This window comes from Lissotriton helveticus, chromosome 3_1, assembly GCF_964261635.1.
Source record: "Lissotriton helveticus chromosome 3_1, aLisHel1.1, whole genome shotgun sequence".
In the NCBI taxonomy this organism is placed as follows: domain Eukaryota; kingdom Metazoa; phylum Chordata; class Amphibia; order Caudata; family Salamandridae; genus Lissotriton; species Lissotriton helveticus.
This window is the reverse complement of record NC_136061.1, coordinates 654,810,033-654,823,682: the sequence shown is the minus strand read 5'-3', so window position 1 is coordinate 654,823,682 and position 13,650 is coordinate 654,810,033. Positions and strand designations below refer to the sequence as shown.

The 13,650-nt window shown below is 48.8% G+C and overlaps 1 protein-coding gene across 2 annotated transcripts in view; it reads right to left on the bottom strand.

The window, feature by feature from the left end:
- KPNA6 (karyopherin subunit alpha 6) overlaps positions 1–13,650 on the bottom strand; it is a 685,221-nt gene that overhangs the window by 137,870 nt on the left and 533,701 nt on the right. For both annotated transcript variants that reach the window (XM_078680680.1, XM_078680679.1), the window contains exon 10: positions 3,236–3,314. In XM_078680680.1, coding sequence (XP_078536806.1) covers positions 3,236–3,314 — 79 coding nt within the window. The remainder of the gene's footprint in view (positions 1–3,235; positions 3,315–13,650) is intronic.

The window sequence follows — 13,650 nt, the reverse complement described above, 5'->3', positions numbered from 1 at the left end:
CTGTCCGATGTTATCGCGCGCCAGCGGGAGTGGTGATGGCGAACCCTGCCACCCACTGGCGTCACGTGAGCCCGAAAGCTCGGACTAGGAAGGCTTGGATGCCGCAGCGGAGGGAGGCGTGGACTGACCACGACGCTGGCCTCTACCGCCACCACGGCGGAAACCACGGGCGCCACCGCGCTGGGGAGCGCTCTGCGCCGCGTGGCTGGCAGCACGTGTGGGACCTCCCCTCCCTTGGCCACGAAAGGGCCGAAACGAACCCGTCTGCTGGCGCTGGGTCGAGAGACCCAAGGACTTGGCCGTGACCCTGGAGTCCTTGAAGCGCTCCAGCGCGTGGTCCGCTTTGTCACCAAATAGGCGACTGCCATCAAATGGCATGTCCATAAGTGTATTTTGGACGTCTGGTGAGAAGTTGGCAGATCTCAGCCAGGCATGGCGACGAATCGCCACCGTAGTGGACATGGCCCGTCCCAGTGAGTCCGTGGTGTCCAGACCACAACGGATCGAGTACCGCGCCGCATCCCGGCCTTCAACCAAGGCCCGGGTGAGCTTGTCCCGCACTTCCTGGGGGCATTGCGGCAAACACTCCTCGACCGTATCCCACAGGGAGTGGGTGTAGCGGCCCAAGAGGCACGCGGTGTTACAAGACCGCAGTCCAGCGCTCAAAGAGGAAAACACTTTTTTTCCAAATTGGTCGTACCTCTTTGATTCCCGGTCGGGCGGAGCCGACGGAAATGCGGACTGTGAAGTGGAGGCCTGGATCACCAGACTCTCCGGGGAGGGATGGGTGGACAGGAAGGCAGGGTCGTCCGAGCAGGGACGGTGACGCCTGGCAACGTTCCGGTCAACCGGCGCACCAGAAGCGGGCCTGGACCAGGTGCCCAGAAGGACATCCGTCAGGGCCTCATTAAACGGCAGCAGAGGCTCCTGGGGGCATGACTGCGGTTTAAAAACTTCCGTCAGGATATTCGGTTTGACCTTCGCGACGGGGAGCTCAAGGTGTAAGGCCTTGGCAGCCCTCATCAGGACCACCGAATAGGCAGCACCCGCCTCGGACGCCACAGGGGACGGAGAGACAAACCCAGGGTTGGGCGACTCGTCCAGGCCACTGGCATCACCCAGATCACCTACCCAGTCCACATCGTACTGGCAGGCACGGGATAGAGGGTCCTCAGACCCCTCCCAACCCTCTCCATACTCCTCCTCGTCATACCCATATTCTGGGTCGACGATATAGACATCGGGGTCAACGGGCCCCATCGGCGTCGGGTCCGGCGTCGGCCGACGCCGGTCCGGCTCCGAGTCCGGAGTCGGGGAGGAAAGGGGAGTGGCGCCGCGCGGCGTCGGTGCCGGGGACCCGACGCCGGCCGGAGCCGACGGCGGAGTCGCTGCACCACGCGGGGGCGGTACCACGGGTTGGCCCACAGGAACCGACGCCGGAGAGGCCGGGAGACCAGCCGGCGACGAACCAGAGGGAACCAGCGGCGCCGGGGCCGGAGCCACCGGCGGCGCCGGGGCAGGAGCACCCGAACCGCTCGGGCCCCCAGACGGGACCGACGGGCCCGCAGGCGCCGAAGGCCCCGCCGGAGAAGACCTCGCCCTCATAGCAATGAGGAAGGCCTCGATCTCCTCACGCGACGCGCCTTCCCCAGGGACCGACAGGTGTGGGGTAGACGGCGTCGGCGACCCATGCGGGACCGCGGGGGTGGGGTCACCCGAGCCCCCGGCCGCAGCACGCGGGCGTCGGGGGGAGTCGGGGGTGCGATGGCGACGCCCCGACTTCTTGTGCTTACCTGACGAGCCGGAGGAATGGTGGCGACTCCCGGAGCGCCCATGGCGGCTCCGCGACCGCTCCCTCGACCGCTCCCTCGACCTCCGACCGGACCGGGACCGCTCTCGACGCGGGGCCGACAACCGGAGCTCGAGAAGCTTGCGGGACCGCTCCCGCCTAGCTTTTCCAGTCAAGGCCCGACAGTCGACGCAGGACTCCACGTCGTGGTCCGCGCCCAGACACCGGAGGCAGAGTCGATGGTGGTCGGTGACCGACATCAGGCGGTCGCACTCGTCACAACTCTTGAAACCGGGCATCCTACCGGCACCGTAAAGATCAATCAGTTAACAAAAAACTTGGTCAAAAGACCGGAGTACTGCTCTTCGGATCTGCGCTAACTGGCGCGGAAAAAAGAAGAACTGACGTCAGCGCGCGGAGGCGGCGTCTATATACTCCAGCGACGTCATCACGGCGCACGACGCCGACGACGCGGAGCCGCAGGGGACGCCTGCAGACGACGCCTACCGACGCGCAGGGGTACTGCTACGCAAAAGTTTCCGGATCCAGACTGACGCCTGGGGATATTCTAAGGTAAGGAATCTAATACTAACCTGTTTCTTTCAGATATTAGAATTTCCTTCTAAAGACCTAAAATATTAGGATTAGTTGCTCTTTGGGTGTTAGGAATTTTTTCTCGAGTTGCTTGATTTGAATCGTAATGTAATGAATTTGAATATATATACATATAAATAGTTTGCACAGAAAACAGCTTTTTTTGACATGCTCATAATTTTGAATGTATTTGTATTGATGTATTGAATTCTTGTATGTGTCTAAATGTATTGTTAATTTTGGTGGAGATTTATGTATAATATGAAATAATTGAGTTTTATGTTTATTTGGTTCATATTAATGTGATATTTTGTGTAGTTGATGATGTGTTCCTAGTTTGGCCTAAACAAATATTGATAACTTTTTTCTATGAAAATAAATCAAAATAAAAGAGGCAAAAATCATTGCCAAGATAGACATAATAAATTTGGTCTGTCTGTTGTTGTGATTGGAACTCTGATCTTAAATGAATGGAGGTGTGGGTGAATTTTTCTATTTACCAACAATGAAATACAGCAGGAGCTCTTGTCTTCAACCCCATAACTCATTATAGCCATAAAAGTATTAAAATGGAACAAGGCATGCTTTCTCCTATACATCATTTCCTATCCATCACACGCCATCAACTAATGAACTTGACATGAGCTTGCATGCACATAAGGCTTGAGATGTCCTCCACCTCAGCCCACTATCACTACTATTCACACACTATGTGTATACGAGTTCCTCCATATTTCACCTCACTTACCCATTTGTTTACACTACAACACGTCACCTACCCTTGATCACTTTTTGACAACTGCTGAAAACTGTTTTTATGAATTTTTAGGCCAATCTGCTCTCTAAGCTCACCTGGGTCTGGATATCATCACCGGTCACAATGTTTCCCACTGCACGCAGGGCTGGGGAGGCCACTTTGTAATCATTGTGCCTGCAACAAAAAGAGTGCAAGTGAAGAATCTCAGAAAAGGTGCATTTGAAACAAAAATGGAGAATGGCACAACAGCAATGTGTTAATGAATGAGAACATGAAAAAAATGAAATTTTGCAACGAAAACCTCCCCATGACCCACATGCTGTGCATTACTACACAATCTATTGGTGTAGACTGGAATGTTCCCCTTTATCCTTTTTTTCAGTGGGCATTGAATCGAGAGGGAGTCATGTTGACCCATATGGATGGCGACCATAGGTGCACAATGACCCAATACATGGTCGCTATATTTAGATTCCATCTTTTAATGTTCGTCGTCCCTTCTGCTTTATCGTGTACATATTCTTTGTGAGACACCCCCTCCTTCACTGGAGAGGTTTTGCATACAAATTAAGAACTGGTCCAAACTGCACAACTATTGTTACATGCAAATACATTGTTACTTGTGCAGCATGCATCATTTCGGAATTTACAGTTTGATTTGTTATTTTAGTTCATGGCATAGCAATTGCAAGTTATTTTAGCTGCTATTTATTTTATCTCCTTTATTCCAATTCACTTTAATTTCTGGGTAGGTGTTCAAACACTCCGTACTGGGAGCAGCTAAATCCAGTTTCGCTCTTCTGCTGACCTCGCATTCTACATTTCCTTTATTTTCACTCCATCTACATTGGACTCCATTTCTGGCTAGGCCTGCATAAATGTGCTTCGCCCTCTTAAGCCAGACACTGTTACAAGCGCAAAGAAGGCACATTTAAGGAAAGCTGGTCTGCGCAGAGCCAACATGCTGCAGGCTTCCTTACTGAGCCTCCCCTCTGTTCTCAAGTAGGCTCCTCTCAGATTGCTTATTCTGATATGGAGCTCTTGGACTCCCTCTACTGTTTTTAGTAACTTCTTTAACTTTCTTACACCTCTCCTTCAGGGAACTCCCTGTTGCCTGCAACTACATGATTTTAATACTTATACTCTCCCATCTCAGCCAACCTTCTCGAACTCTGTGCCTCCTTAGGCTTCATACAGCAATTTAAGGTTCCCCGTCCCTGCAATTGTTCTAGTCTGCTCCTGGCGTTTCTTCATAACCCGTACAACTTTAGTACCTCCATAAGGATAGTGAAATAAGGTGCCATTGCCTTCTCAGATCTTTAGTCCGAAATTTACTTTCTTTGCTGCAATAGGGGATTTTGACACCTGGGTCAACAATGTGCTTGACTACTGCGCTCCAGCCAAGTACGCCTATAACATATGCTACTCTCCTTCCACCCTTAGCTCAGCAATGACCTCAGAACACAAACTCCACTGCAAACTTTACAAAAGAGTCTTTTAAGCGTAAGTTACCTGTAAGAGTAGTTTTGCAGCTTGAAGAAGGTTCTGTGTTTATATGCTGTGTATCATTCCGCCATCTAGTGGTTGGGACCGAAATTTGTCCCTGCTTTTTTGTTTCTTTGTTTTTCAACTGCTTGACGGGGTCAATCAACCATTTGGTCTTCCAGGTCTTTCTCCATGACGTCAGACATGTCCTAGAAGCCCATTTTGATCGCAATTGTGATCTCTTTGTGCCCAATCTCTCAGTGGCTTCTTGTGTTTCACACCACTGTGTGAATCTACTCTAATCTGCATGTAGCATCTTCAGAGCTCTGCGAGTACTTTCATGGATCTGTCTGGACGGTTTTGTCGAACTCAGGAACCATGCTGCTAGGCTGCTGGTTCTGGGTGATATACCCGTGCCCCCTTCAATGTTAGTAAGTCTTGGTGTGAAGGGAGCTTTAATATTCTGCCTTGTGCCATTTCCGTTAGATCCGAGAACCAGGTATGTCTCTTCCACTGAAGGCAATCAGTATTAATGTCATGGCTGCTTGGTGTCTTCTGTTCAGCACAACTGGTATCAGAGGAAGTGGTGGAAAAGCGTATACTAATCTACCTGACTAATCTATCTGGAGGTCATTCCCATATGGCCCCTGTTATATGTACCTGGAGGCGAAGCTTTGGAAATTCATGTGATCTCTGGTTGTAAAGAGACCTATGTGTGGTGTTGCCCACCTGTGGGAAATGTAGTACATCAACTGTTGTTTAGGTTCCCCTTTGTGGGAGAGTTATCTTGTCTGCTCAGCTTGCCTGCTTCTGTATTCTGAGATATTGATAAGTGGATGGCTATCAGCGATATGCTTCTCTGGGTGGCCCATCTCCAGAAGTCCTGTGCCAGCTTGGGCATTGGATGTGACCTCACTCCCGCCCTGCTTGTTGAGGTAGAACATTGTGGTAGTGTTGTCCATCTGTATCTGGACCACTTAACCTTTGATGTGTTTTGAAATGCTTTCAGCGCGAAGAAAATTGTTTATAGGACTAGAAAATGCATGTGCTTCACAGCTTCCTATGAGATCTACAAACCTTGGATGTTCAGTTCCCCACCCTGTGTGGAATGCCTCAGTTGCGATGGTCACTGAGGGAGTTGGATTTTTGAAGGGTCTCCCCACTGTGATGTTCTACCATTCCATCTCCTTCTGTACCTTTGCAGATACAAACACTAGACCCTCCCAACTTCTGTTCACCCGTGACAATTATACTTGTAGCCACTCCTGGAGGGGTCTTGTGTAGTCGGCCTGTGATGCTTGTGAGAGTGAGATGAAGACTAATCCTCCCTAATGTTTTCCCCAATGTCCCCACTGTCAGATACCACCCTTTCCGATCGAGGCGAACTTGCTGCATTAGAGGCATTGCTCTCCTTCCGGCTAAGACTACCATGGATTTGGCGGAGTTCAAAGTGGTGCTAAGGAAGAACTTTTCCCTTTGTGGATTTGGAGACTGGTTTTCTTGGTTTATGGTGACACCCAGGTTGTGCATTGTTTGCATAACTGCCCCTCATTTCATCTGGCACTGGCCGAACTACTGATGTCGGCACTTTTGGCTGTGCATCTTGACACTCCCTGAACCTGAACGGGTGGGAGACTGTGAATTGATTACATACGCGCATGGCGGAACGCGTTTCAGGGTCGCACATCGACAATAACTGCCTGGAGAATCAAAGAAATATCAAAACCGGAGAATGAAATATTGGAGGTGTGCACTCCACCCTATCATGATTGAACTGGCCGGACTATCCAACTTTTACCAGCCAGTGGTCCAGGTAAGGATAGACAAGGATTCCTAGTCTTTGTAGTTGTGCCACGACTACAGCCAGGCACTTTGTGTACACCTTTGGTGCAGACTGTATTGTACTGTATTGTATGTGGCATTTATAAAGTGCAACAAACACCCTAAGGGTACCCTGGCGCTATAGAACGTGACGCAAACAATCATAAAACTGAGTGGGAAGAACTCGCATAGACCGTATGCTATATTGGAGTACCATTAAGTGGTAACACATTCCCTCAACCACAAACCTCGGGAATCTTTTGTTCGCTGTTTACTGGAAAATTGAAGTACGAGTCTTTGAGATCTATTGTTGCCATGTAGTCCGCTTGCTGCAGGCACTGTATGACTTGCTGCTATGTTACTAACTTGAACTTTTGTGTATTTATGAACTTGTTTAAGGTGCATAGATCTAGGATTAGTCTGAAGGCGTTAGTCTTATTTGAAACCAGAATATAAACGGAGTACATTCCTTGTCCCCTTTGAAGTCTTGGCTCCCCTTCTATTGCATTTTTGTTGAGGAGGTCTTTTACCTCCTGGATTAGGTATGCTCCCTCTTCCTTGCTGCAATGAAGCCTTGTCCTTATGCTCCGGGAAGTTTTGACCAGTTCTATGCAGTATGCATGCCGTTTCCATGCCGTGCTATGTACAAACTCCAATTGTCAAAGGTGATTTTTTTGCCATTCTCTGAGAAATCCTCCAATTCTGCTCCCTACCGGTGTTCAGTGTAGTTGCGCCAGTGACATGGAGTCACATTGAAGTGTATATCGGTCCTCTTTGTGGGGGTTCCTCTGCTCCTGGCCCTGCCTCAAAATGGCTGTCACTGCAACCTGGGGCGCTGCCACTGTGGTTTTTGCGGAGGGATGAGAGTGTTTGTGGAGAGATGAGTGTTTTCTGTGTTAATTGTGGTAGAGAGTTGTTTGGGATCTTGCCCTTCCTGCTAGTTTTCTTCGCTGCGTATATCCCTCTGGGAAGGCTCTTTTGAACTCGAGAGCCCCATCACCTTCGCAGTGTAAAAAAATTGTAGTGACTCATCAATCACTGTGCCAAAGGAGCTGTCCCTTGTGAGTGGCATGTTCAATATTCGTCTGTATTTCCTGCTTAAAGCCGGTGAGCCTCAGCCATGAATGTCTCATTGTTGAGCGCCACATAGCTGTCTGTGTCTGCAGCATCTAGGTCTGATTTAAGGCCTTCCTCCGCTAGTGTCTCTGCTCTTGCTTGGGATTATTGTGGGAGGTGCTGCACAAGCTTCTCCATTTCTTCCCAATGCTGGTGGTGAAAATGGTTTAGGAAGATGTTCGAGTTAGCAACTCACCACTCGATTGCTGCTGATCTCTCTGCTTTCTGCCCCACCATCTCCATGCTATTGCGCTCTCAGTCTGGTTGGTTCCTTTGTCCTCGAGCGTACATTTGCACCTATGATTGAGTCGGCCTCCCACATTATCCAGATGTACGGTGGATCCTTTGAAAGTGTTTTTATATTTTCTCCACTCAAAGTACAAAAGCCTTTGCTGTTGCTGGCTCTTTGAAAGCCTCTCGACGCTGGTCTAAGACACTTGGGAGCATAGGCAAAAACTGGTTCTTCCTTTGCATTGGCTGCAGCGTCTCTAGCAAGAAACAGGACTCCACCTGTATCCCAGTGTACACATCTTCTTTATTACAGACTTGTACATGTCAATGTCATATGGTGAGACTGCTCTTGGATGGAAGGTGTTAATTTCCTCCTCAGGAGAGTTTGTCTCCACATCCTGACACCCTTCCTCCCCTGGGTCTTGGAGGAAACCCTGGTCGAATTATCTCCCTTCCTCTTCAAAGAGGATGTTCTCCTCTTTTGCTCTTGTGATTCTGGAGTTGTTGCTGGTTCCAACTCTACCACTTCCGGTTCTCTCTAGGTCTATGGCTTCAGAGGGATTCTGAATTCCTACAGGGAACTATTGCAATCCCTTTTTCTCCTTAGCACCTCTGACATTTCGGCCTCGAGCCTTTGTCCCTTCCTTTTACAGTTGAGTGTCTTTTGGATGACATTGGGCGTCAAAGACTTTCTTTTCAGTGAAGAGGCTTCCTTCCCTTGAGGCTCTGTATCCCTCCTGCACGCTCAAATGGTTTTAAACAGCAAATCCAATTCTGAGGGTAGACCACCAACTGTGTCTTTCGCCTGCAACCCTTGGAGTTCCCTGTGTTATAGCTTTCTCTCGATCGCCGTTGGTTTTGGTATTGGTATTGGGGCAGCCTTCCATTTCAATTTTGAGAATCTCGGTTCGGCACCGGAGCATCCCTGTGTTACTTTGTGTTTTTCTGCCCCTTCCTCAATAATTTTTTTGTTTTCTCTCTTCAACGACTTTCTTGATGTCTGAGTCTGCTCCCTGCATCAACTTGAAGTCCTCAAGGTTCATCCTCGCTTGAGATACCCATGTCTTTCAGGAATGTGTTCTAACGTGTCATGGCCCAATACGCCCACATTTATTTTTCCTTTGCCTTCAGTGTATTGGGCTGGAACTCCACGCAAACCGTACAGCCCTCTGTGTCGTAGTCTTTCAGGAGACACAGGTTCTTCTGGGCATTACTAACTGTGGCACTATGTACAAAACCTAAAGGGGATATGCTCTATCCCCAACTTTCATTCTGCGACCCTCGTGGTTGACGTGGATTTCAATTGGTTGTGTCCTGTTGGTGGAAAACTGTGCCTTCCCTTGACGTCGCTATTGTATTCAATGGTGTTCTTTTGTTTTTTCCCTAATTTTTGCAACAAAAAAAAAATGGTGAAAAGACGTGCTCTTTTTTTTAAAAAACATTCAGCGCTCTTGCTCTTCCAGACCCAATGGTGAAATAAAGTATCTGAAGAGGGCGACCAAGCAAATTCCAGAGCAGGTGTCTGACGTCATGCGGATGGACTTGGAACACCAAATGGTCAACATCGTTCAACAGTAAAAACAACAGGGGAAAAACAAGGCAGAAGTATTCAGGACCCAACCACTTGATGCCATGGTGGAAATGAAGTATAGCATGTATATCCGAAACAGATTCATGCTGCAAAACAACCCTTGCCTCACATATTCAATAACAGATTAGTTGCGCATGCGCCAAATACTGCGCTTAAGAAATCACAGAGACATTTCATTCCTTTAAAAAAACATACACAATTGTTCAATCCCTTTCAGAAAGCTAGCATGCTGCAACTATGCAGTTTTGCCTTTCATAGCCCGCTGTGGATCATCTCCTTTCATGTGAAAATCAACTCCATCTGCAGCAGTCTTGGTCCCTCTTCAGAACTTTTCACTCCACCCACCTCTGGAAGCTTGAGACATTTTGCCCTTCACACCCTTGAACAGAATGCTAAGCAGCCAAGCTCTGTTAAATCTGTGGCCCCTTTTGCACCCCCATTTTCAATCCTGTTACTGAAGTCCTGCTGGACTACAAGCATGCTCTAGGTGTCCCTCTTCTGAAAAAAGCTCAGTGCTGATGAACCACTCTAAGCAATTTTGACCCTATGTCTCTTATTCCACTCCCCATCACAATTCTTTTAAAAGATGTGAACACTTAATTGGCCTCCTAACTAGTAGTGCACCATATTTTTGAAACTGTCCAATTAAGCTTCAGCTCATTGCAGTACTGAAACAGCGCTAATTTCAGTTCTGGATACTCTTCCCATTCCAATGACTAAAGCAGACTGGCAAACTTGCCACCTCCGTGCTAAAACCCTCATTTTTATTGGGGAACTTTTTACCAAAGCCTCATCTGCACTTGGAAAAATCTTGTTCTGGGCAGGGGTTTATGATCACTTCTCCTAGCTTATCAAGAACTCCCATGGCAGATGATTTTTACCAGCTGACTGAGAACCTTCTTTTAGATAGTGTTTTCCCAACTTGACTTTTGCTGCGGTAGCACTGTGTGATTGAATTTACCTTCACTCGCCAGTCGTTTAGACAAAGGTAGGCATGTATGCCAGGTTTTCTTAAATGAGTCACAACAACTGCTAGGAAATTTGAAAACACCCTTTACGCAGACTTTATTAAAAAATGCAATAACTTTAACTTCTAGTGAAACTCCACAATTCTGTGGCTTCTGCTGATGGGAATATGGAAGGATGAGTCTTTTAAATCAATGGTTCTCATGTACGTTCTCTCTTCTACCACTGAAATAATTTCCTAGAGTATTATCATTTAGAATGTTTGAGCCTTTGATTCAGTCAAAAATCTAGGATGAGCAATTAGTCTTGAGGTCAAGACTTTTTTTGGTATAAGAAAAACAGAGTAAGTTCCTTGTAGGTGCTGTTCTTTACCGATTTTTTCTATTGCTCCTTTCTTTGGTAGAGTTTCGGCTTCTGTTGTAGAGATATGTGGTGTTTGTCCTGCCACCTCTGCCTTTTTGATGGAATGCAGGGAGGAGGTTGCTCCAACACCATGCAGCATCTATATTATTGGGTGTTTAGTATCCACTTGTCAGAGGCTATTGTTTCCATTTGTATAGAAAACTACTCTGCAGTCAACATACAGATGTTGGCGGTGGGCTGTCCCAACAGTCATTTATTGTTGGGCCTATTTTTCTAGCTCTGACGCGAAATAACTGCCTCACTTGTCCTGACAGTTGCCATTGTGAAGTTGTGACTTATAAGCCTGAAGGCTGACCATTTTGAAATTGTTGCTATTGGAAGGGTGAATATCCTGCCTCTAGTCTGTTGCTCCTCTTCCGAATGACCCATAGATTGTAAGGTTTCCATGGTAACTGCTGAGTTTTTTTTCTCCATTTGTTGTAGCGACTCATCCACAGAAGGACCAAATAAGCTGTCTTTTGTGAAGGGAGCGTTTTTGATAGAAGCAGGGCCTCAGGTTGAAATCCTGATGTTATGAGGCAGTGTGTTGTCTTCTTAAAATTACTCCCGAGTACATGTGTTTGCTGGCTGTGTCTGCAACATTAAAGGATGATTTGAGTCGTGTTTGAGATGGTGCTTACGTCCAGAATGACCATCTCTGCTCTCTTCCTAGCCTGTGCACGTAAATGTTGCACACATTTTTCAATCTCTTCCACCTGTTGCAGCGGAGAAGAGCATCTGAATTCGCTATCCTTCACAATGTTGCGACTTTCTCTTTCCATCTTCCTTCCTATCTCTTGCTGCAATGATCCTTTGGTGGTTGTCCAATTGAAGTCAGAAAGTTACTTGCTTTGCAGCTATTAGTGAAGCACACATTTCTTACCTTCAGTAACAATATATCTGTAAGGAACAGTAGTGATAGATTCCTTACCTTAAAGTTGCCCCATGCGTCAGTCTGGATCAGGAAGGTTTTCGTCAGCAGTGCCCCTGCGTGTCAGAAGGTGGGGTCGTGCGGCTCCGTGCCAGTCGTTGGCGTCGCGGTCTCCGACATGGTCTTGCGGCAGCTACTTAGACGCCGCCCACGCGCTCTGACGTCATTTCTTTACACGACTTTCCGCGCCAGGAAGGCAGAGCCATGCAAGATACTGACCACTGGTGCCATGAAACTAGGACCCTGAAAGGGATGACCTTAACCCCAGAAATCAGTTCGCAGAACGGGGAGGATGGGTGGGGCGGTAAGAAATCTATCACTAGTAATGTTTCTTACAGATAGATCGCTACCGAAGGTAAGTAACTTGTGCATCTGAAAGAAGCACAAAGTGATAGATTCCTTACCTTGGAATAGATACCCCAGCAATACCAACCCAGTGGTGGGTCTGCGAACCAAGATCACACCAGAAAGTCCTGGAGAACAGAACAGCCAAAGAAGCCATCTCTCCGGACTGGCTGTCCAGGCAGTTATGCTTGGTAAACGTGTGCAGCGAGGCGCAAATAGCTGCCTGACAGATGTCATGCAAGGGAACTCCCCGTCCCAAAGCAGTAGTTGCTACCATCGCCCTGGTAGAATGGGGGCATAGCTCCACCGGAGGCTCCTTTTTAGCCAAAGAATAACAAGCCTTTATGCACAGAACGACCCACCGAGAGATGGTCCGCTTGTGCACGGCCCGACCTTTCTTGGCACCCACGTAGCCAACAAAGAGCTGGTCATCCACCCGAAACTGTTGAGTGCTGTTCAGGTAGAATGAGAGCGCACGTTTTGGGTCCAGACGGTGGAGCCTCTCTTCCTCTTTCAAGGTATGTGGAGGAAGAAAGAAAGTGGGCAAAGTGATGGTCTGCCCGATGTGCCATCTTTGGCAGAAAAGATGGATGAGGATAGGGGAAGACTGGAACCACTGATCTGCGCAGATGAGCTGTGACCACCATTACTTTTGTGAACACTCGAGGGGCGCTGGTAAGGCCGAAGGGGAGCCCGGTAAACTGAAAGTGCTGATACCGTTAACCGCAGATAACACCGGTAGGACGGGGATGTGGAAATATGCGTCCTGCAAGTCCAAGTCCAACGGTACCATCCAGTCTCCAGGGTCGAGGGCAGACCAGACCTGAGCTAGCATCAACATCCTCAACTTTTCCTTCCGGAGGAAGCGGTTGACGTTCCTGAGGTCCAAAATAGGACGCAGGCCCTTGTCCTTCTTGGGGACCGGAAAGTAGTGGGTATAACAACCACGACCTACTTCTAGCCCAGGAAAGCGCTCGATGGACCCCTTGACCAAGAGAGCCGTGACTTCCTGCTGAAGAAGCGCAAGAATGGTCCCCCGACATGCAGTGGCATTGAGGTGGCATGGCAGGAGGGGTAATCTCAAAGGGGAGGGAGTAGCCCCTTCAGACTATTTGCAGCACCCACCTGTCCGAGGTGATGTTGCGCCAGTGGGGGAGATGATGGTGAATTCTGCCCCCCACTGGCTTCTGATAGGCCTGAAAGGTCAGACTAGGAAGGCTTGCAAGTGGATGCTGCGGGGGTGGAGGTGGACTGACCCGCCTGCTGGCCCCCAGAAAGGCCTCAGCTGTTCCCACTTCCACGGCCACGCTGAGCGAGTTGTTGTGCAGGCCTGTGGCTCTGAAAGGAACCTGTTGGGGCACCCTTCCATGGCCACGAAAGGAGCGACAAAAGAAGGCGGAAGAGGGCGAGCGGCAGACAGGCCCAAGGACTTGGCCGTAGCCTGTCAGTCCTTAAAGTGCTCCAACGCACTATCTGCCACATTGCCGAAAAGGCTAATGCCATCAAAGGACATGTCGATCAGAGTGTTCTGGACAGAAGCCAGTTGTCCTCAGCCAGGCGTGGCGCCAAAGCGCCACCGTAGTGGAAATTGCCCTGCTTAGCGAGTCGGCGGTATCAAGCCC